This window comes from Microtus oregoni, unplaced genomic scaffold, assembly GCF_018167655.1.
Source record: "Microtus oregoni isolate MIOR12 unplaced genomic scaffold, Mior012 000045F_ref0000178, whole genome shotgun sequence".
NCBI classification, from domain to species: Eukaryota; Metazoa; Chordata; class Mammalia; order Rodentia; family Cricetidae; genus Microtus; species Microtus oregoni.
Window position 1 is genome coordinate 4,287,465 of NW_024543219.1, and position 19,320 is coordinate 4,306,784.

General features: G+C 43.9%; 1 protein-coding gene across 5 annotated transcripts; it reads left to right on the plus strand.

Annotated features, from left to right (window-relative positions):
- The first annotated feature begins 1,719 nt into the window (after nt 1–1,719).
- Nucleotides 1,720–18,039, plus strand: Zmym5 (zinc finger MYM-type containing 5). Of its 5 annotated transcripts, none has more exons than XM_041634250.1 (8): nt 1,720–1,796; nt 2,786–2,828; nt 6,901–7,358; nt 7,534–7,624; nt 11,805–12,087; nt 13,944–14,106; nt 15,027–15,233; nt 16,678–18,039. In XM_041634250.1, exons 3-8 carry the CDS (start codon nt 6,978–6,980, stop codon nt 17,413–17,415), a joined length of 1,863 nt encoding a protein of 620 aa, XP_041490184.1. In that variant the 5' UTR covers nt 1,720–1,796; nt 2,786–2,828; nt 6,901–6,977; the 3' UTR covers nt 17,416–18,039. The 5 variants fall into 5 exon arrangements, with proteins under 5 accessions (XP_041490184.1, XP_041490187.1, XP_041490185.1 ...); XM_041634253.1 differs by lacking the exon at nt 2,786–2,828 and adding an exon at nt 2,869–2,983 and having other exon boundaries at nt 1,787–1,796; XM_041634251.1 differs by lacking the exon at nt 1,720–1,796 and adding an exon at nt 1,828–2,001.
- The last annotated feature ends 1,281 nt before the right edge of the window (nt 18,040–19,320 follow it).

Here is a 19,320-nt window from a genome sequence, read left to right on the forward strand (position 1 = left end):
TCAGAAAAAAGGGGGGAGGGGATTGGACATGGGTTTTAAACATTGAAAGTATGCATGCAATAAATGCGTTCCTGTATGTATGCACACACCTATGTACGTAGGTTGGCCAGTAGAGGGCACTGGCTCTCCGGGAACTGGAGTGACAGGCAATTGGAAAAAGCCACAGGAGGATGCAAACCCTGGTAGTCTCTAAGAGCAGTATGCACTCTTAACCGCTGAGACGTCTCTCTATCTTATTCCTCCCCAGCTTCCTGTATATGAGACAATGCCAGATGTCCCAGGGCGCCTTGACTGATCCTGCTACTTACACCCCTTGAATGTTGGTTTTATAGGCACGTGTCCGGTGATGTGGGATCTGTTTTGAAATCGTACGTGAGGCAAAAGCAAAACAGCGGTGGTGTAATTCTTACAATTCCAACATTCCAGAGGCAGGAAAAGGATCTATAGTTTGAAGCCTGACTATGCTAGATAGTGAAAAACTGTGTATAATATATATATTATATAGCCATATATTATGTATAGTCATATATAGACCATACAGCAACTTGGTCTATCAAACACTACTTCGATCTAATGCAACAACATCAGCTATAAACCAAACAAACCACCAGACTAGGTGTAGACGACGAACAAAAGACCCTCCCGCGGCTCTGCTCCAAACGCGCCCAGAGGGGCTCCCGGGCAAAGGTCGCTGCCCAAGCGGCCACGTCGGGCAGGAGGAGCGAAAGGCGCGGGTGGCCGAGGCCCCGTCAATGTAGGGCACAGGCGCTGGGCAGGCCCGGGAGCGCGCGCTCTGCCAGGCACCGATGGCCGAGCCCGGACAGCCCGGGTCCCCGGGGCGCGCACCGTCGTGTGGCCCGGCCGCAACCTAGGCGCGCAGGCCCTTAGCCGCCGAGGGCACGGCCGCAGGCAGAGCGCGGTCGGGGCTGTTCCGGGCCAAGTTTCCCGGCCCCACGGGGTTCGGTTCTGATGGGCACCAAGTTGTCCCAACAGATCCCACAAAATGGAGGACGACGTCTCCTCCCGCCGCAGCCATGGCGGAGGTGGGGGACCATTCCCACGGGCGAGGCAAGGTGGAAGTGCCCGCACGGCCGCCAGCGCGCCCGTCCCCTGCAGCCGCGGCCCCTCGGCCCGCCGCAGGCACTGCGGGGTTCGGCCGTCTCCCCGGGTCTTGCGGCCTGGACAGGGAGGACGCCGGGGCATCGAGGCCGCGTAGCTCCTCGGGCAGAGTCGCGGGGGACCGCGGCGACCGTCTGGAGGCCGATGCCCGGTGGCCCGATCCCGGCCCCGCGGGAAGCCTCGACGAAGACTCCTCCGCCCCGAGGCCGCACGGCGATCCGTACCGCGGGCCTCGCCTCTCGGGCTCCTGACCCCGGCGGACCCGGCGAGTGGGGGCGGGGCGGGGCGGGGGCAACGAAGGAGGGAGGGAGGAGGGAGGGAGGGAGGAGGAGGGAGGGCTAAGCCTGAGGCTGGCGGGGGGGTGGGGTGGGGGGGAGGGAACGGCAGGCACGAGGGCGTGGCCGAGCTTTGACGGACAGCCGGTCTGACTACCTCACCCTGAACGAAGGCCGACGGAGCCAATGGACATGCCCGAGGCACTCCGGGCCGCCTTCGCCAGCAGCCAATGAGCGTGCGGAGGGCGGGGCCTCCCTGGGCTCCGCCGCGCCGCCGCCTCCTCTACCTCCTCCTCACCAGCGCTAAAGCCGGGACTGGACCGAGCGGAGTTGTGCGTGTCGCCGAAGGGGGGTGGGCCGGGGGAGGGGAGGTTCGTTCCGCGGAGCTGCAGCCAGAACCGGGTGAGGCTTATCCCCGCTGTCTTTCCTGTCGAGGGCCGCGGAGAGTGGGGGTGGCTGGGAGCAGCGCAGCCTCGGGAGGAGGAGGCGGAGGCGGGGGCGACTGGGGAGGCGGAGATGGGTGAGGGCAGCCTCGGGAGCCTCCCACCGACCCGGGCTTAGCAGCCCGCGGCGGCCGGTGTCGGCGCTGCTGCGTCGGGGCCTCGGGGTGCGCTGGGGGCCGCGTTCATGTCCCGGGCGGCTTCGCGTGCGACTCGAAGGCTGAGGGGCGCGGGAGCGTCTGGGTGGGGCGGATGCTGGGGCGGGGGGACGCAGGGTGGGGGTGGCGGCGGCCGGAGGTCTCGGGGTGTTTTCCTTTCCTTGCTGTGGGCGGGTGAGCGCGTGGGCGGGTGGGCAGTCGGGTGAGGAGCCCGTTAGACCCTCCCACCTAGTGGCTGCACTCTCACCTCGTCTGTCTGATCTAGCTTCCAAGTTTTCTGTGGTGGGGGGGAGCCGCTTAAGTCCTGCGGCATATTTTCTTTCTCTCCTCTCACCGCGCTGTGCAGCAGCTTCTAGTCTTAGTGGATCAATTTCTTATGTCTGACTTGTGCATGTCGTGGTCTCCAGAGGCGTAGGAATCTTAGGTCCCGGGCAAGTGCTTGCGGCAAATGGAATCAGTTGTTGAACACCTTCCACCTTCTTGGTACTTAATTGGTGGCGGTGACGCAGGGTGGACATGGGAGAACTAGGATTCGAATCCCTTGCTGGCTTGGAGGACGCGCTTATCCTTCTGCGCTGCTGTGCACTCTTCCTAATTCTGAAACTGCAAGGACTAGATCGAGCTTGATTTGCTGTAATTTTTTTTAGTAGTTGGTCTCTGTTTATTTGGAGAAGTTGCTAGAAAAGCTCTGGAATGATTTCACCTTTATACTGACTCCTCTGGTGGTCAGGGTTGGTGCTACCTCCTCGCTATTGGTGCTAAAGGCTTTTGTTGTTGTTTTTTCTTATTCTAGAACCTTCAAGCCATTCTGGTGAAGTAAGGAAAACATCTCCTTTGTGAGTCATTTTGCGTATCTTTCCTTTTTAAAACTACTAGGATAGACTATTGCATATGAAGTTTGCTTTTCTGTTACTTCGAAAAATTGCTGCTTGAGTGAGTGGTCTCTGGCCGGAAAGCCGAGCCAGTGCAATCTATGGCAAGAGTCACACCCGTAAGTACCACTAACGTTGCTGTTTTTTAGAATTCTTTAATGAGACTAAGCTCGAATTCATTAAAATGAGGTTTTAAAGTAAAAGTTAAATACCTAAAAAATTACTGACAAATGCTTTAAGACTGAGGAAGAGCAAATTAGCGAATTACAGTTCGTTCCCTTTTTTTTTTTTTTTTTTTGGTTTTTCAAGACAGGGTTTCTCTGTGGCTTTGGAGCCTGTCCTGGAACTAGCTCTGTAGACCAGGCTGGTCTCGAACTCACAGAGATCCACCTGCCTCTGCCTCCCGAGTGCTGGGATTAAAGGCGTGCGCCACCGTCGCCCGGCTCGTTCCCTTTTTGAAAGATTTTCTTTCCCATGTATAGGTGTTCTGCTTGTATGTCTGTGCCATTTGGATGCAGTGTTCAAGGAGACCAGAAGAGGGCAGGGGATCCTTTGGAACTGGAGAGCAGGTTGTGAGCTGCGTCAAACCCTTGGAAGAGCAGCCAGTGCTAAAGGCTTTTGTTTTAAAGGCTTTTATTTTAACCACTGAACCTTCTCTCCATGTAGCCTCTGTGATCTCTCATGTAGTACTTCTTAGACGTATCTTTTTATTTTTAAAAAATACTTAGTGTGTGTGTGTGTTGTCTTTGTGTTCCTGAGGAAGCCAGAAGAAGGTGTTGAATCTGCTGTAGCTGGAGTTACAGGTCTTTGCCAGTAGGGTCAGTTGGATGCTGGTCCTCTGGAAAAGCAGCAAATGCTCCTAACTGCTGAACATCTATCTATCTAGCCCCTGTCCGATGTAGGGTATAGTATCAGACAGTAGAATTCTCTGTCTACACCCCCCCCCTCTACAAGAGTTACTAGTGTTTTTAACTGCTGAGCCTCTCCATCTCCCTAGTCTCCTTCCCACCTCCCTTAGCAACCCACATCCAACAGGGTTTCTCTGTGTAGCCCTCTCTGTCCTGGAACTTGCTGTATAGATCTGACTGTCCTCCAACTCAGAAATCCTCCTGCCCTTGCTTTGTGAGTGCTGGGATCAAAGGAATACAACACCACACACAGTTCAGTCTCCATTCTTAAAAGCTAAGAGAGAGCCTGGTGCCCTCCTTTAATCCCAGCATTCAGGAGGCAGAGGCAGGAGATCTCTGTGAGTTCGAGGTTAGCCTGGTCTACAAGAACTAGTTCCAAGACAGGCCTCAAAGCTACAGAGAAACCCTGTCTCAAAAAACCAAAAGAAGGAAGGAGGGGGAAAAAATGACTATGTCAGCCTTTGCTTCCCTTTGAAACTGCACAAGTCAGGCTGCTATCAACTGCGTTTTTCTTCTCACTATCTTACATTTACAGTTCATCATGAAGGGAAGTTGGTGCAGGAACCTAAAGGCAGAAACTCTAGCTACTTGCTTGATTGTTCCCCATGCCTGTTTTCTACAACCCAAGACCACCTGCTCCTGGGGTGACACCACCCACACTGCGCCAGGCCCTCCTACATTATTCAACAACCCAGGAAATGCCCTACAGACTTGCCTACAGGCCAGTCTGACTGAAAGCATGTACCAATTTTTATTCTTTTTTAAATTTTCATATAAAAGCACCACATAACAAAATTAAATTGACCCAAGGTCTAAACAACTGTAAAGCTTAACATTGAATGAACAAAGGATGTGACTGCTTCAAGGTATGGTTGAGGAGAAGGTTTTTATTGTAGCCTTGAGGATAGTACAGGCAGAGGCATCTGTAATAGTCCAGAGCAGGGCCTTCAGAATGGTTTGAATCATGGACTTGGAGGGGGACCAAAGAGAAGAGACTAAGAGGGCACATGGCCAGAATGGCCAGGTTATATAGGAATGAGAACTTGGGACGGGAAGCCTCGAGGTTTAGGGTGGGGTCAGGGTGAGAGGAGAGAAGATCCACAGGCACCTAAGGCCCGGAGGTCAGCAGACCTTTTTGGTATGCTGGGAGGCACCACTTGTTAATCATATATCCACAGTTTCATTGGACCTCATGAGATAGAAGTTTTAAAGTATTTGCCTATACATTGCCAGTATACATTTAGAGACTTTACCATTTCATGGTTTTTTTGCTTTTTTTGTTTGGTTTTGAGACAAGATCTTGTTATCCAGACCTAGCTGTCCTGGAACTTGGTAAGTCAGTGGTTCCCAACCTTCCTAATGCTGCAACTCATTTTTTTTTTATTTGTTTTGAGACAGCATCTCTGTAGTCCTAGCTGTCCTGAAGCTCTCAAAGTAAACCATGCTGCCTTGAACTCATAGAGATACATTTGCTTCTGCTTTCTGAGTGCTGGGATCAAGGAAGTGCACCACACAAACTCTGATTCATTTTTTAATGGCAGTTTTCACTATGTTGAAAAAAATCAGAATCTTCCATTTTATCTATTAGCTAGGTATCCTATTAAAAAATATTACTGTTTATAGGTAAAATTTTCTATTGGAAAAATAAAATCAGAGAACAGTAACCCGTCAAGATTTAAAACATCTAGGGCTGGAGATGTAGACTAGATGTATGACACTTGCCTAGCATGTATAAGGTTCTACCGTCAGTCTTGGAACATATTAAGCTATACTCTTGTTTTATATCCCCATTTTGTTTACAATCCAGAGAACTTAATTCAGTGAGATGTAGTAACTTGCTCAGTGTAGTATAACTAAGTGGTCAAACAGTAACTTTTCTCTTTTGAGCAGAGTAACTGAATGGTTTCATGTCAACAAGCTAGACGCATCAGTTAGTAGAGAATCTCAATAAAGGAAAGGTTTCTGAACCAGGCAGTGGTGGCGCTTGCCTTGAATCCCAGCACTTGAGGCAAATGCAGGCGGATCTCAGTAAGTTCAATGTCACAGCCTCCTGGCGATACACAGATTAATGGAGATGGGTTAAGATAGTTGTGTACTGTCATGTGGGTGCTGGCAATTTGAACCCTGGTCCTCTAGAAGAGCAGCGTGGTACTCTTAGCCACAGAGCCATCTCTCCAGCTTTAGTTTGGTTTTTGTTTTCTTGCGTTTTTTTGTTTGTTTGTTTGTTTTTGGGACAGGGTCTTTGTTTAGCTCTAAATGTTCTGAAACTTGCTATATAGACCAGACTGGCCTCAAACTCAAGAGATCCTCTTGCCTCTGCTTCTGCCTCTCAAGTGCTGAGCAAAGGTCCACCTGCTCTTCAAAGGTCCTGAGTGCAATTCCCAGCAACCACATGGTGGCTCACAACCACCTATAATAGGGTCTGATGCCCTCTTTTGTTCTACAGGTATACATGCAGAGTACTTATACATTTAAAAAATATATAAATAGGTGGGCAGATCTCAACCAGAACTGTTACACAGAGAAATCCTGTCTCAAAAAACCAAAACCAAACAAGCAAAAAACACCAAATAAATGAAATTAGAAAAAAAAAGAAACATACATTTTTTTTAAAAAACAAAAAGGTGTGTGCCACCATGCCTGGCTGAGATATATATATATATATATATTGATATTGTTTTTCAAGTTTATTGTTTTACTTGTGTGTCTATGTGGACATGTGCAGTTGTGGATGTAGGTGGTTGTGTAGTCTAGAAAGAGGGTGTCACAACCCCTGAGCTGGAATTAAATGCAGGTGTGAGCCTCCTGATAGAGGTGCTGGAAACCGAACTCGGGTCTTATGTAAGAGAACAATACAAACTCCTAACCGCCAAGCAATCTTTCCAGCGCAAACTTTGTTATTTTAAATTTAAAGAAAGCCTAGGCTATTTTTGTTGTAAGTGGAGAGTAGCATAAAGTGAGCAAGCACTGTTAGCATCAAATTGCATAATTCCCATCAAACACCAGAAGTAGAATTTAACAAAGTGGTGAACAGGAAAATAGAATGAGTATCATTTGAGTTGTTTGTTACAGTTTTATCAGTGCTATTACTACAGTAAAATGAAAATGCTCCTTTCTGTCTCTTACAGATTCTTCGGTGTGGGTAAACACTCAGTGGGAAGATCAGTTGACGGTACAGGCTCATGCCTTCCTAGGAAAATTGGCCATGGCGGCTCACCTCACAGATGTGGGTTCTTCAGCCAGTGCATCTGGAAGCTCACCAGTGGAAGATGATGATGTTGTGTTCGTTGAATCAATACAGCCTCCAATTTGTGCTCCAGCAGTAGCTGAGGAAAGAAACTTTGTAATTGCATCTTCAAAACATGAAAATCCACAAGGAAATTACTCCATAATTCCTCCTTTAAGAGATTTTACATCTCAGAAGGGAAATATATGTGAAACGATTGTTATTGATGATGAAGGGGACACAGAAACAGATGGAGGGGAGGAGAAAAATCCTACCAATTTTACTGAATGGGGACCTCGTGGAAACAAAAACAGTACCAAAAATTTGGATTTCTTCATTTCCAGTCTATCAAGAAGTAAGGTAAATTCAGGAATGGGTACTAATAGTATCACTACAGAGTTTACTAATTCTAATGTTACAGTTTTAGAAGCAGGTGAGATAGGGAACGTAAAGATTGTACATCACTACCAACTTAGGAGATGTCACTCACGGGTTTAGTGTTAATGTACAAACATCCTCATCTTTAACTTCACAGACCAAGCCTGGAGTAGGACCTTTTAATCCTGGTAGGCTGGATGTAGCAGATGCGCTCCAGAATGGAAGGTGTGCAGCACATCCCAATCCTGGTAAGCAGTAAGTTGTATTATTTGCCTTGTATTGAGTACATTTAGATTTCTGTGAGTCTGTACTCATGTGCCTGGAAGTCAGGGCTGTCTTCCTCTCTTGGTCTCTACCTTATTTTTTGAAATAGTATGTATGTATGTATGTATGTATGTATGTATTTATTTATTTATTATGTATACAATATTCTGTCTGTATGCCTGAAGGCCAGAAGAGGGCGCCAGACCTCTTTACAGATGGTTGTGAGCCACCATGTGGTTGCTGGGAATTGAACTCAGGACCTTTGGAAGAGCAGGCAATGCTCTTAACCACTGAGCCATCTCTCCAGCCCCCTGAAATAGTTTTTTTTTTGTACTGACCCTGAAGCTCACCAGTTCAGTTAGATTGGTTACCTGGCAAGCCCCAGGGATCTATTTTTCTGTCTTCCAAACAATGATGTTATAGATAAATGCTCCTTTTTTGTTTTTTCTCTGTGTAATCTTGGCGATCCTAGAACTTGCTCTGTAGAGAAGACTGGCCTTGAACTCAGAGATCTTTTTCTTTCCTTTTTAACCTTATGTAATCATTAGCTGCTCTGAAACTCACTATGTAGATCAGGCTGGCCTCAGACTCAGAGATCCTCCTGTCTCTTGTCTCCTGAGTACAGGGATTAAAGGTATGTGCCACCATTACTGGCTTAATCTCTCTCTCTCTCTCTCTCTCCATCTCTTATCTATCTATATGTCTTAAAAATTATGTGTGTGTGTGTGTGTGTGTGTATATATATATATATATATTTTTTTTTTTTTTTTCAAGACAGGGTTTCTCTGTAGCTTTGGAGCCTGTCCTAGAACTAGCTTTTGTAGACCAGGCTGGCCTAGAACTCACAGAAATCTGCCTACCTTTGCTTCCCAAGTGCTGGGATTAAAGGCATACGCCACCACTGCCCGTCTTATTGGTTTAATTTAAAAAGAAAATTTTAGATTATAGTGTGTGTTTGTGTGTCTGTGTTTGCGTTTGCGTGTTTGCTACAGCTCATGTAGTGGTCAGGAGGGCAGCTTGCAGTGATCAGTTTTCTCCTACTGTATGGGATCTGAGTATGCAAGTCGAGTTTTCAGGCTTGGCTATAAGTGACTTTACCCACTAAGCCATCTCATTGGCCTGCCTTTTGTTTGTTTTATTCTGTTTCCCACTTGATTTATTTAGTTTCACGTGGGTACTGGAGATCAAACTCAGGTCTTCATGCTTGCACAGTGTGGGACAAGCATTTTACTAGTTATGCCAGCCATCTCAGCTCCCATCGCTGTTCTTTTTAGAACTCATATCTGTTATGTTCTATATAGAATAATTTATTGGCTTTCATATGAAGATAATGTTACTTAATATACTTTTTTTTTTTTTTTCGAGACAGGGTTTCTCCGTAGCTTTTGGTTCCTGTCCTGGAACTAGCTCTTCTAGACCAGGCTGGCCTCAAACCCACAGAGATCCGCCTGCCTCTGCCTCCCGAGTGCTGGGATTAAAGGCGTGCGCCACCACCGCCTGGCCCTTAATATACTTTTGAAGTCTTGTATCTGGAATTTGGAGAGGGTAATTTTTGTAAAATCTAAAGTAATGTATGTCTTAACTGTTTTTAAGGGCTGAATCAGTGACTCTTAGGGCTTTTCTAAAGTTATGTATGTGGCTGAGAAGGGGACAAATATGCGGTTTGATATTTAGTGCTTTTTTTTAGGGTGTTGACTTTTAAGGACCTAACAACTCAAAGTTAGGTTTGTGGTGCATACCTGTAACCCTAGCACCTACTTCATGGGTAGCTGTTTTCACATGCAGCTTTATCTAAAGAAACTGATGAAAAAGTCCAGGTGCAGCGTCACAGGTCTTTATTCCAACAGTGGGAAGGTAGAAGCAGGTGCATCTCTGCATTTAAGATCAACCTGGTCTATATAGCAAGTTTGAGACCAACCAGGGCTACACGGTGGGATTCTGTTGCCTCCGAAAGAAATCTATAGAATTTTTTTTGTCATCCTTGTGTTTTTTTGTTTTGCTTTATAAACATTTCTAGCTAGTTAATAATTTAATTTATTTATTTTACACTCCAATCACACAGTTTCTCCTCCCTCCTTCCCCATTCCCTCCCCCCATGATGATTCAAAGGCATTGTACTTTTAGTAACTAGGTAATTACTGTTTCTCCTGAAACTTAATTAGGAATAAGATAAAAACTAATAAAATATCCAGCTGGGGAGATAGCTCATAGGTAAAATGCTTGCTGCCTAAGGAGCGGTAGTGGCCCATGCCTTTAATCCCAATATTTGGGAGGCAGAGGCAGGTGGATCTCAGTGAGTTCGAAACTAGTTTGGTCTACAAAGTGAGTTCCAGGACAGCAGGGTTGTTAAACAGAGAAACACTCAAAAAAACCAAAAAGGAAACAAAAAAAAAGATTAATAAAATGCTTGCTGCCTAAACATGGAGACCAGAGTTCAAATGCCTAGACTCCACATAAAAACTGAGTGGGTGTGGCAGCCTACCTAAAATCCTAGCACATGGGAAATGGAATCTTGCAATCCCTAGAGCAAACTATGTAGTCAGATTAACTGAATTCAGTCAGTGGAAGAAATGGCCACAGATTTTACAGTGGTTCTACTGCTTGCTAAACTTTTGGATGAACTGTCTAACCTCTAGGTCTTAATTTCCCGTGTGTGTGTGTGTGTGTGTGGTGTGGTGTGGTGTGGTTTTGTTTGTTTTGTGTTTTTGAGACAGGGTCTCACTATAGCTCCTAACTGTCTGGAAACTCACTATATAGAATAGGAGAGCCTCAAACTCACAAAGGTCCAGTAGCACCATGCCTGTCTGCTTCCAGCCTTAATAATCATGGGCTTAACCCTCTGAAACTGTAAGCAAGCACCTAATTTAATGCTTTCTTTTATAAGACTTGTCTTGGAACCAGGCGGTGGTGGCGCACACATTTAATCCCAGCACTTGGGAGGCAGAGGCAGGAGGAGCTCTCTGAGTTCGAGGCCAGCCTGGTCTACAAGAGCTAGTTTCAGGCCAGGCTCTAAAACTAGTGAAACCCTGTCTGGAGAAACCAAAAAAAAAAAAAAAAAAAGACTTCTCTTGGTCATAATGTCTCTTCACAGCAATAGAACAATGACTTAAGACAGCTTCTTCCAGTCTTAAAATACATCCCGAACATGTGGCATAAGAAATTTTGACTAAGACTTTAAGTAGAATAGAAACACTAATACTTCCCTCTCCCCCCTCCCAGTTGGTAAATTAACTGATTTATTTAAAGGCAGGATATACAGAACTGAAGCCGTTCTAGAGCTCAGCCAGTCATGTTGGCCTCTGCAACACCATACCCAGCCAGAAGTTCTTATTTAGGAATTTAAATATTTGCCTTGTAAAATTGTACACACTTTACGTATGTGCCAAACTTAAAGTGATTTTTTATCAGATAAATTACCATCTTAGGCAATATAATAATGGTATCTTAGCCCTGGAGAAATGGCTTAGCGGTTAAGAGCACTGCTGTTCTTCAGAGGACCAGGGTTCCATTTCCAGCACCCACATGACAGCTCATAACTGCCTGAAACTCTAGTTCCCTGGAATCTGACCCCTTCACACCTATGCACATAAAATAAAAGTTAAATAAATTTTAAAAAAATGATATCCTTGTTTCCTAATTATGTAAAAATGTGCTTCCCTTAAGTATCAGTAAGTCCACAAAACACAACTATTTTGGTAGTTGAGGATTTATTCCCCCATAGTCTTAGCAATGACAAATCTTGTAAAAATTGCTGTTTTTTTCCTGCTGCTGCTTAAGTCTGGTTGGCTGTTTAAGTTAAGTAAGCAGAGGAAGTGATCCCAGTGTAACTTCTATTTACTCTACAGTTGGTATGTATTCCATTTATTCCTTACAGCACTAGGGAATTAGGTATAATCTCAGTATATAACAGGAAAGCCCTTCCCCTAGCCCCTGTCTCTACCAGGTAGGCCCTGTATCCACCAGATGGAGACAATTGTGGAAACAGGTGAACCCACGGGAAACATTTCATACCCATTTGAACAGTAGGAGGAATGCTGGATTGATTGTAAAGTTATTTTACCTTAACCACATGCTTCTGAGTCTCTTAAAGCCTTAAATTCAAATGTGTCCTAATGTATATTTTTATTTATTCTATGACTTTTTCTTACGCATTTTGCTTTTAAGATTCTTGGATTTCCCAGTCAGCATCATTTCCTCGTAACCAGAAACAACAAGGAATGGATTCTTTATCACCAGTGGCCTCACTTCCTAAACAGAATTTCCAGCCCTCAAACCAGCATCTTACTAAGCCTGTTAAAATCACTTGTGCAAACTGCAAAAATCCTCTACAGAAGGGGCAGACAGCTTATCAACGAAAAGGATCAGCTCACCTCTTTTGTTCAACCACCTGCCTTTCTTCTTTCTCTCATAAACGGACTCGAAAGACACGGAATGTAGCTTGTAAAAAGTAAGCAGACCTCAGTGTTTCTCCATGTGGGTTAATGCCACCAATATAAACAAATACTCTGGATACAATTGTAAGCTAGACTTGTAGATGTTGCAGAGATGTTTTCAAGTTGTTTTTTATTTTCTTAAAGATTTATTTATATATATGAGTGTTCTATCTGCATGTACACCTTTATACCAGAAGAAAGCATCAGATGCTACTGTAGATGCTGTAGCCACCATGTGGTTGCTGGGAATTGAACTCAGGACCTCTCGAAAAGCAGCCAGCACTGTTAACCACTGAGCTGTCTCTCCAGTCCCAAGCCCCCATTTTCAGGTTTTTAAAAATTGGGGTACTTAGTTCCCTTCTCTTAGGTGCTATGATTGCGCCCCCCCCCCCTTTTTTTTAGGTTTTTCTTGAGACAGCGTTTCTCTCTGTAGCTTTGGTGCCTGTCCTGGACACCACTCTGTAGACCAGGCTGACCTTGAACTCAGAGAGATTTGCCTGCCTCTCTGTAATTAAAGGTGTATGACCACCGCCCGGCTTATTTTTTTAATGTAATATATATATAATTTTGTTTGTTTGAGACATGGTTTCTCTGTAGCTTTGGAGCCTGTCCTGGAACTTGCTCTGTAGACCAGGCTCGTCTCACATAGCGAACTCACAGATATCCACCTGCCTCTTTTCCTCCGAGTGCGGGATTTAAGGCTTAGACTACCACCGCCAGGTTCAAATTTATTTTTATGGGGCTGTAGAGATGGCTCAGTGCTTTAGAGTACTGGCTGCTCTGATTTTTCCAGCATCCAGGTTAACTATAGTTAACTCCAGTCCCAGGAAATCCAGCACCCTCTTTTGGCCCCAATGGGCATTGCATCCATGTGATAAATATACATGCAGGCAAAATAACGATACATATAAAAATGAAAATAAAGAAAAAAAAATTTAAGAGTGTGTGTGTGTGTGTGTGTGTGTGTGTGTGTGTAGGTAGGTAGGTACAAATGCCCCAAAATTCAGAGATGTTGCATCACCCAGTAGCTAGGGTTAACAGCTGGTACTGAACTGCCCCATGGAGGCTTAAGTTCTCTCTACAGCAGCACATGCACCCAAGAGCCATCTGCTTAGCACCATTGGTTTTGCTTTTTCTTACCAATGGTTTAGTTTGTTTGCCTGTTTTAGCTTTTTTTTTTTTTAAAGAATTTATTTATGTGTATGAGTGTTTTGCCTGTGTCTTCAGTATACTCTGTGCATGTCTGGTTTCCTCAGAGGCCCAAAGAGGACGCTAGGTTCACTGGAACTGGAGTTATGGACAGTTGTGAGCCACCATGTGGGTGCCAGGAACCAAACCTAGGTCATCTGCAAGAGTAACCAGTACCCTTTTTTGGGGAGGAGTCAGGGTTTCAAGATGGTTTCTTCATGTATCTGGCCTCCAACTCAAAGAGATCTGCCTGACTTGCCCCAAGTGCTGGAATAAAAGGTGTGTGCCACCACCACCCAGTACAGCCAATGCCCTTAAACACTACGCTGTCTCTAGCCCCAATGAACAGCATTTTTAAATCTTTCTAGAATGCTAAGAATTTTAGTGCTTTTGTTGTTTTGTTTTGTTTTGTTTTTTTTGAGATAGGGTTTCCTTATGTAGCCTAGCTTTCCTGGAACTTGTTCTGAGACAAGACTGCCCTCAAAGTCACCTCTGCCTGCTTCTGCCTCCCAGGTGCTGGGGTTAGAGGCGTCTGCCGACACTGCCTGGCCTTCTGTGCATTTCTAGAGAGTTTACACTTGAGTTTTCTTCTGTATTATTTAGGGAATATAGTGGAAGTAAAGTTGAGAGTGGATTTTAAATCATGGTGATCGTAAGACGTTTGTTTTCCCTTGTGTTACAGAGATTCTCCTATGAAGACAGCAACGGTTATTCCTCCAGTGGAGTCAAGCAAGTCCTCACCAGAATTTTATACTGCATCTCTGTCTCCCTGTGAATACTACCAGGATCTCAGAAAAGAAGTTTTTACAAAGTCAAGATGTATCATGTGTAATAAGTTAGGAGAGGTCTGATTCTTTATACAACTACTATTTAGGCTCATAGGCATAGTGCTGAGTTTTAAGTCCCACTGTAAGCTCTGTCATCTACATAATGTCTAGATTCTAGATTCTTAGGTTGGAGAAACTACTAAGATGTTAGAATTCTGTTTATTAAAAAGATTTACCACTGAGTAGTGGTGCACACCTTTAATCCCATCATCTGAGAAACAGGAACAGGGAGATCTCTGAATTTGAGCCCAAACTGCTCTACATATAGTGAGTTCCTGGAGAGCCAAGGCTATATAATAGTGAGACCTGTCTCTCCCCTCAAAATATATTTATGCATAGAGATAGATATACATCATTTTCATAGTGTAGAAAGTACGTGTCTATTTCTGTGGAATTAATTGTAATTCAGTAATTTAAGGACAATGAAGAAAGCAACAGATCCTAAGAATGTGTGGGGTAAATAGTTGGATACATGTTCAAGAGGAGGAACCAGATATTATTCAGGCAGTCCTTTGTTTTATATTATCCTCATTAGCTAAATCTGATGTTGAGTAACTGGGGGCCATTCAAATGAAAGACATAAATGTATTTTAGTTACAGCTTTAGAACCACCTTACTGCTAAATGCACAGACACATTCTACACATGGCTGATGATTCCCTTCATCCACCTCCCAAATATTTTTTTTTTTTTTTTTTTTTTTTTTTTTGGTTTTTCGAGACAGGGTTTCTCTGTGGCTTTGGAGCTCGTCCTGGAACTAGCTCTGTAGACCAGGCTGGTCTCGAACTCACAGAGATCCGCCTGCCTCTGCCTCCCGAGTGCTGGGATTAAAGGCGTGCACCACCATCGCCCGGCCCTCCCAAATATTTTAAAGAGATTCAAATACTGTAGGGCAATAAATTGTAAAATACTATCTTAAGAAATTTTGTTTTCTTTTAGGTTCGTCATGAAATCAGTATTAACAGTGTAACACATAAACTGTGTAGTAACAATTGCTTTAATGAATACAGACTGACTAATGGTCTAATAATGAACTGCTGTGAACAGTGTGGCAAGTATATTCCCAAGAATACTGGACACAAGGTTCTGATTTCGGGTCAGCAAAAGAGCTTCTGCTGCCAGAATTGTGCCAGTGAATATAAAGAGGTAATTCCTTGTTTCATTTGTTTCTGTAATACTATTTCATGTATATGGGTGTTTTACATGCATGTTTGTCTGTGCATCATATGTATCCTTGATGCTCTCAGAGGCTAGAAAAGAATGTTGGCTCCTCTGGAACTGTAGTTATAGACAGATGTGAAGCTACCATGTGAGTCTAGGAATCAAACCCAGATCCTCTAGAAGACCAGCCAGTGCACTTAACTGCTTATGGAATTTCTCTAGCCTTAATTTAAAAAAGAAAAAGAAAAATATTTATTTATTATGTATATAATATTCTGTCTGTGTGTATGCCTGCAGGCCAGAAGAGGGCACCAGACCGCCTTACAGATGGTTGTGAGTCACCATATGGTTGCTGCGAATTGAACTCAGGACCTTTGGAAAAGCAGGCAATGCTCTTAACCACTGAGCCATCTCTCCAGCCCCCCTTAATATTTTTTTAAAAGATTCATTTATTATGTACACAATGTTCTGCCTGCGTGCATGCCTGTAGGTCAGAAGAGGACACCAGATCTCATTAAAGATGGTTGTGAGCCACCATGTGGTTGCTGGGAACTGAACTCAGGACCTTTGAAAGAACTGCCAGTGCTCTTAATCTCTTGAGTTCTCTTTCCAGCCCTGCCCCTAATTGTGTGTGTGTGTGTGTGTGAGTGTGAGTGATTGTGTGAGATTGTGTGCATGTGATGGCAGTTCCCGTGGAGGTAAGAAGAAGGCATCAGATCCCCTGGAGCTGGAGTTACAGGCATTTAGGAGCTAGCTGTACAACATTGGTTCTGGGAACAGAACTCAGGCCCTCTTCAAAAGCAACACTATCTGCATGCCTCTGCCTCCTTAGTGCTGGGATTTAAGGTGTTTACTGTCTTAGCCAGTTTATGCTTAGTTTTTTGTTTGTTGTTTTGTTGGTTGGTTTTTCAAGACAGGGTGTCTCTACATAGCCCTGGCTGTTCTGTAATTTACTCTGTAGATTATGCTGGCCTCAAACTGAAAAGATCCACCTACCTCTGCCTCCCAAATGCTGGGATTAAAGGCATGCCCACCAATGCCTGACTTTATACTTTTTTTTTTTTAATATACCTTGTCTGTATGGATCATGTTTCAAAAGTGTCAGATGAATTGCCAAACTTCTTTCCCAATTCAACGCACATTGTTTCATTCCCACCAGAGCTTTCGTGAAGTTGTTATTTTTCACTGTGTCCCTATGTTTCCACTTCTGCCTGTCAGTTGCAGCGTCCTGATAGGTGTGCTCTGCCTAGTTCTGCTTGGTTTTATATTTAGCAGTATGAGTGCACTGCTTCATGTATCTTTGTACACTGAGTGCAGATCTTGATAGACCTTATTTCTTTGATAGCTAACTGTGAGCCATTGCCTGATCTTATTTATGTATTTCAGTTTTTTAAATGTCAATAAAATTATAATCTCTATTTCTTTACAGATAATGGAAACAAAATCAAAAATGTCACTTTTACAAAATAGAAAAAGGAATGCTGTCAGAGAAGAAAATGAAAGACGATTATATGAATCAAGTACACTTTCAGAGAAAGTAGGAGAAATACCAGAAAAAAAGGAGAAGATTTCAGAGGTAATAGAAATTGCAGCAGAATGTAACTTAGACACATCGAAGGAGTCACATGTGAACTCAGCCCCTGAGACAGCCATGCCTGATACAGTTCAAGAGCACCTGGGAGACGGGAGTTCAGACTCTGGTATGTCAGGTGTGCTATCTTCAGATCCAGGCTCCTGGCCCCGGATCTTGAATATGAAACAACGTGATATTCTTGTCAAAAATGATCCACCTCAAATAAGAAATTTTCATTTTCCAAAGGACAACACGGGGAGGAAGTTTTCCGAAACGTACTACACACGGATCCTTCCCAGTGGTGAGAAGGCCTCCAGGTCCTGGCTGCTCTATTCAGCCTCCAAAGATGCGGTGTTCTGCCTGTATTGCAGACTGTTTGGGGAAGGGAAAAATCAACTGAGAAATGAGAATGGGTGCAGAGATTGGCAGCATCTGTCCCATATTCTTAGTAAACACGAAGAGAGTGAGATGCACATCAACAACAGCGTTAAGTATTCAAAGTTAAAATCTAAGCTGGAAAGTAAAGCCGATGACAGTATAGACCACAGACTTTATGAAGATGGGGAAAATGGTGTACTGCTGTTGTACACATAATGTCCTGTCTGCTCTAGACATGACAGTGTCTGCATCACCCAGAAAAGTTTAGTACCAGGAGCCAGTACCATTACACTGTGGCACTCTTAAGTGGAGCTCTTACAGGAGTTCATTTCCAGTGTGTCCAATAGCAAATAAGTAGTGAAAATATTCCTGTCCAGATGCAAAGGCAATTGGAGTGATTATTAAAAGCAGTTTAACCTTGTTAAAGTTATTCTCAGAGGACTCCCACTTAACGGCCCAAGAGCCAGAGAATTCAAGATACATACGTAATAAGCATTTTTGACATTGTTAAAGGAAATATGTTCAGGCCAGGCAGTGGGGGTGCACACCTTTTAACTCAGCACTCGGGAGGCAGAGACAGGTGGATCTCTGTGAGTTCCGAAGCCAGCCTGGTCTACAGAGCAAATTCCAGGACAGCCAGGCTATACAGAAAAAAAAAAAACCCTATCTTGGAAAACCAAAAAAGAAAATACTCAAACAGTTTAAGAACAGAATAGAATCTGCAGCTACAGCTATTTGCTAGTAAACCAAATTCTTGTTTTTTTTTAAAACATTTTTCTCTTTGTGCAAATCAGTTCATTTGTTACACTAAATAAAGGTAATTTGAATTTATTGGCTTTATATTTTTTGTTTTCAATTTAATCTGTAAATGTTTTAGCTTTTGTTATATGAGAATTATAATTATAAAGAATATATAGCTATTTTTATGTTAGTATGAATACAAGAATCATTAAAAAGTGTATATGTGTATGTAGCTGCATGGTAGTGGCACATGCCTTTATTTCCGGCACTTGGAAGGCAAAAGGCAGGCAGATGTCCGTGAGTTCAAAGCCAGCCTGGTATCCATAGCAAGCTAGGACAACCAGGGCTACACAGAAAAACCCTGTCTAAAAACTAAACAAAAATGTGTGTGTGTGTGTGTATTTAACATTTCAGTGGTATACTTTTTCCTGTGAAAGTATATTCCATGTATGAAATTTGAAAAATTATGTATCTAAGAAAAAAATTTTCAAGATTTAATTCATTGTATTTTTTTCTTGTATGAAAATCCTTATGTGGTAGCCATAGTTGGAGCTTGGGACAGAGACTCAGATATGGGTTTTCTCAATATGGCCAGTGAATTCCTGATAAGGAGACTTGGTGAATACAGTATTTTTCCAGACGTTGGGGGTCAGGTAGCTGTAGGTCTTAGAGATGGCAAAGGTTGGCAAAGTTGCCCAGGGTGGCAGCCCTTGGCTGATTTTAGATAGTCAATACCAGCCATCATCAGAAGCTTCTTGGGTACAAGAGCAGAGACGATGCTAGTGCCTCTGGGGGCAGGGATGAGACATACCAGCAGAGTCTCAGTGACCTGTCACCTTTCATGGAACAGTGTGGGACTTGTCGATCTTGTTCCCACAGTAGTCTCTCTGTGTAGGAACAGTGGAAACCTTGGTCAAGATGATGGCCCCTTGGATGGCAGCTGTTACCTTCTTGGAGCACTTAACAAGATCAGCATGACCATTGTAGTCCCCAAAACATAGTGACAACGGGCTGGAGAGATGGCTCAGTGGTTAAGAGCACTGCTTCTCTTTCAGAGGTTCTGATTCAATTCCCAGCAATTACATGGTGCCTTCATCTGGAATATAGGCATGCACACAGACAGAACACTATACATAGTCAATCTATTAAAAAAAAATGTGACAAAAGCCTTGAACCTGGTCTGCTGGCCAGCCTGAGTCTGCTTCCTCACTGGCATGATCTTTAGAACCTCATCCATTAGGGATGAACCCAGGAAAAAAGTCAGTAATCTAAGATTCCTTAATGGACAGGGAGAACAGGGAGATCTTGAGATCTCCAAGGACTTTGGTAGTAAGCCCACAGAAACTTAAACTAGCTCTTCTATTTCTATTCACCTATATT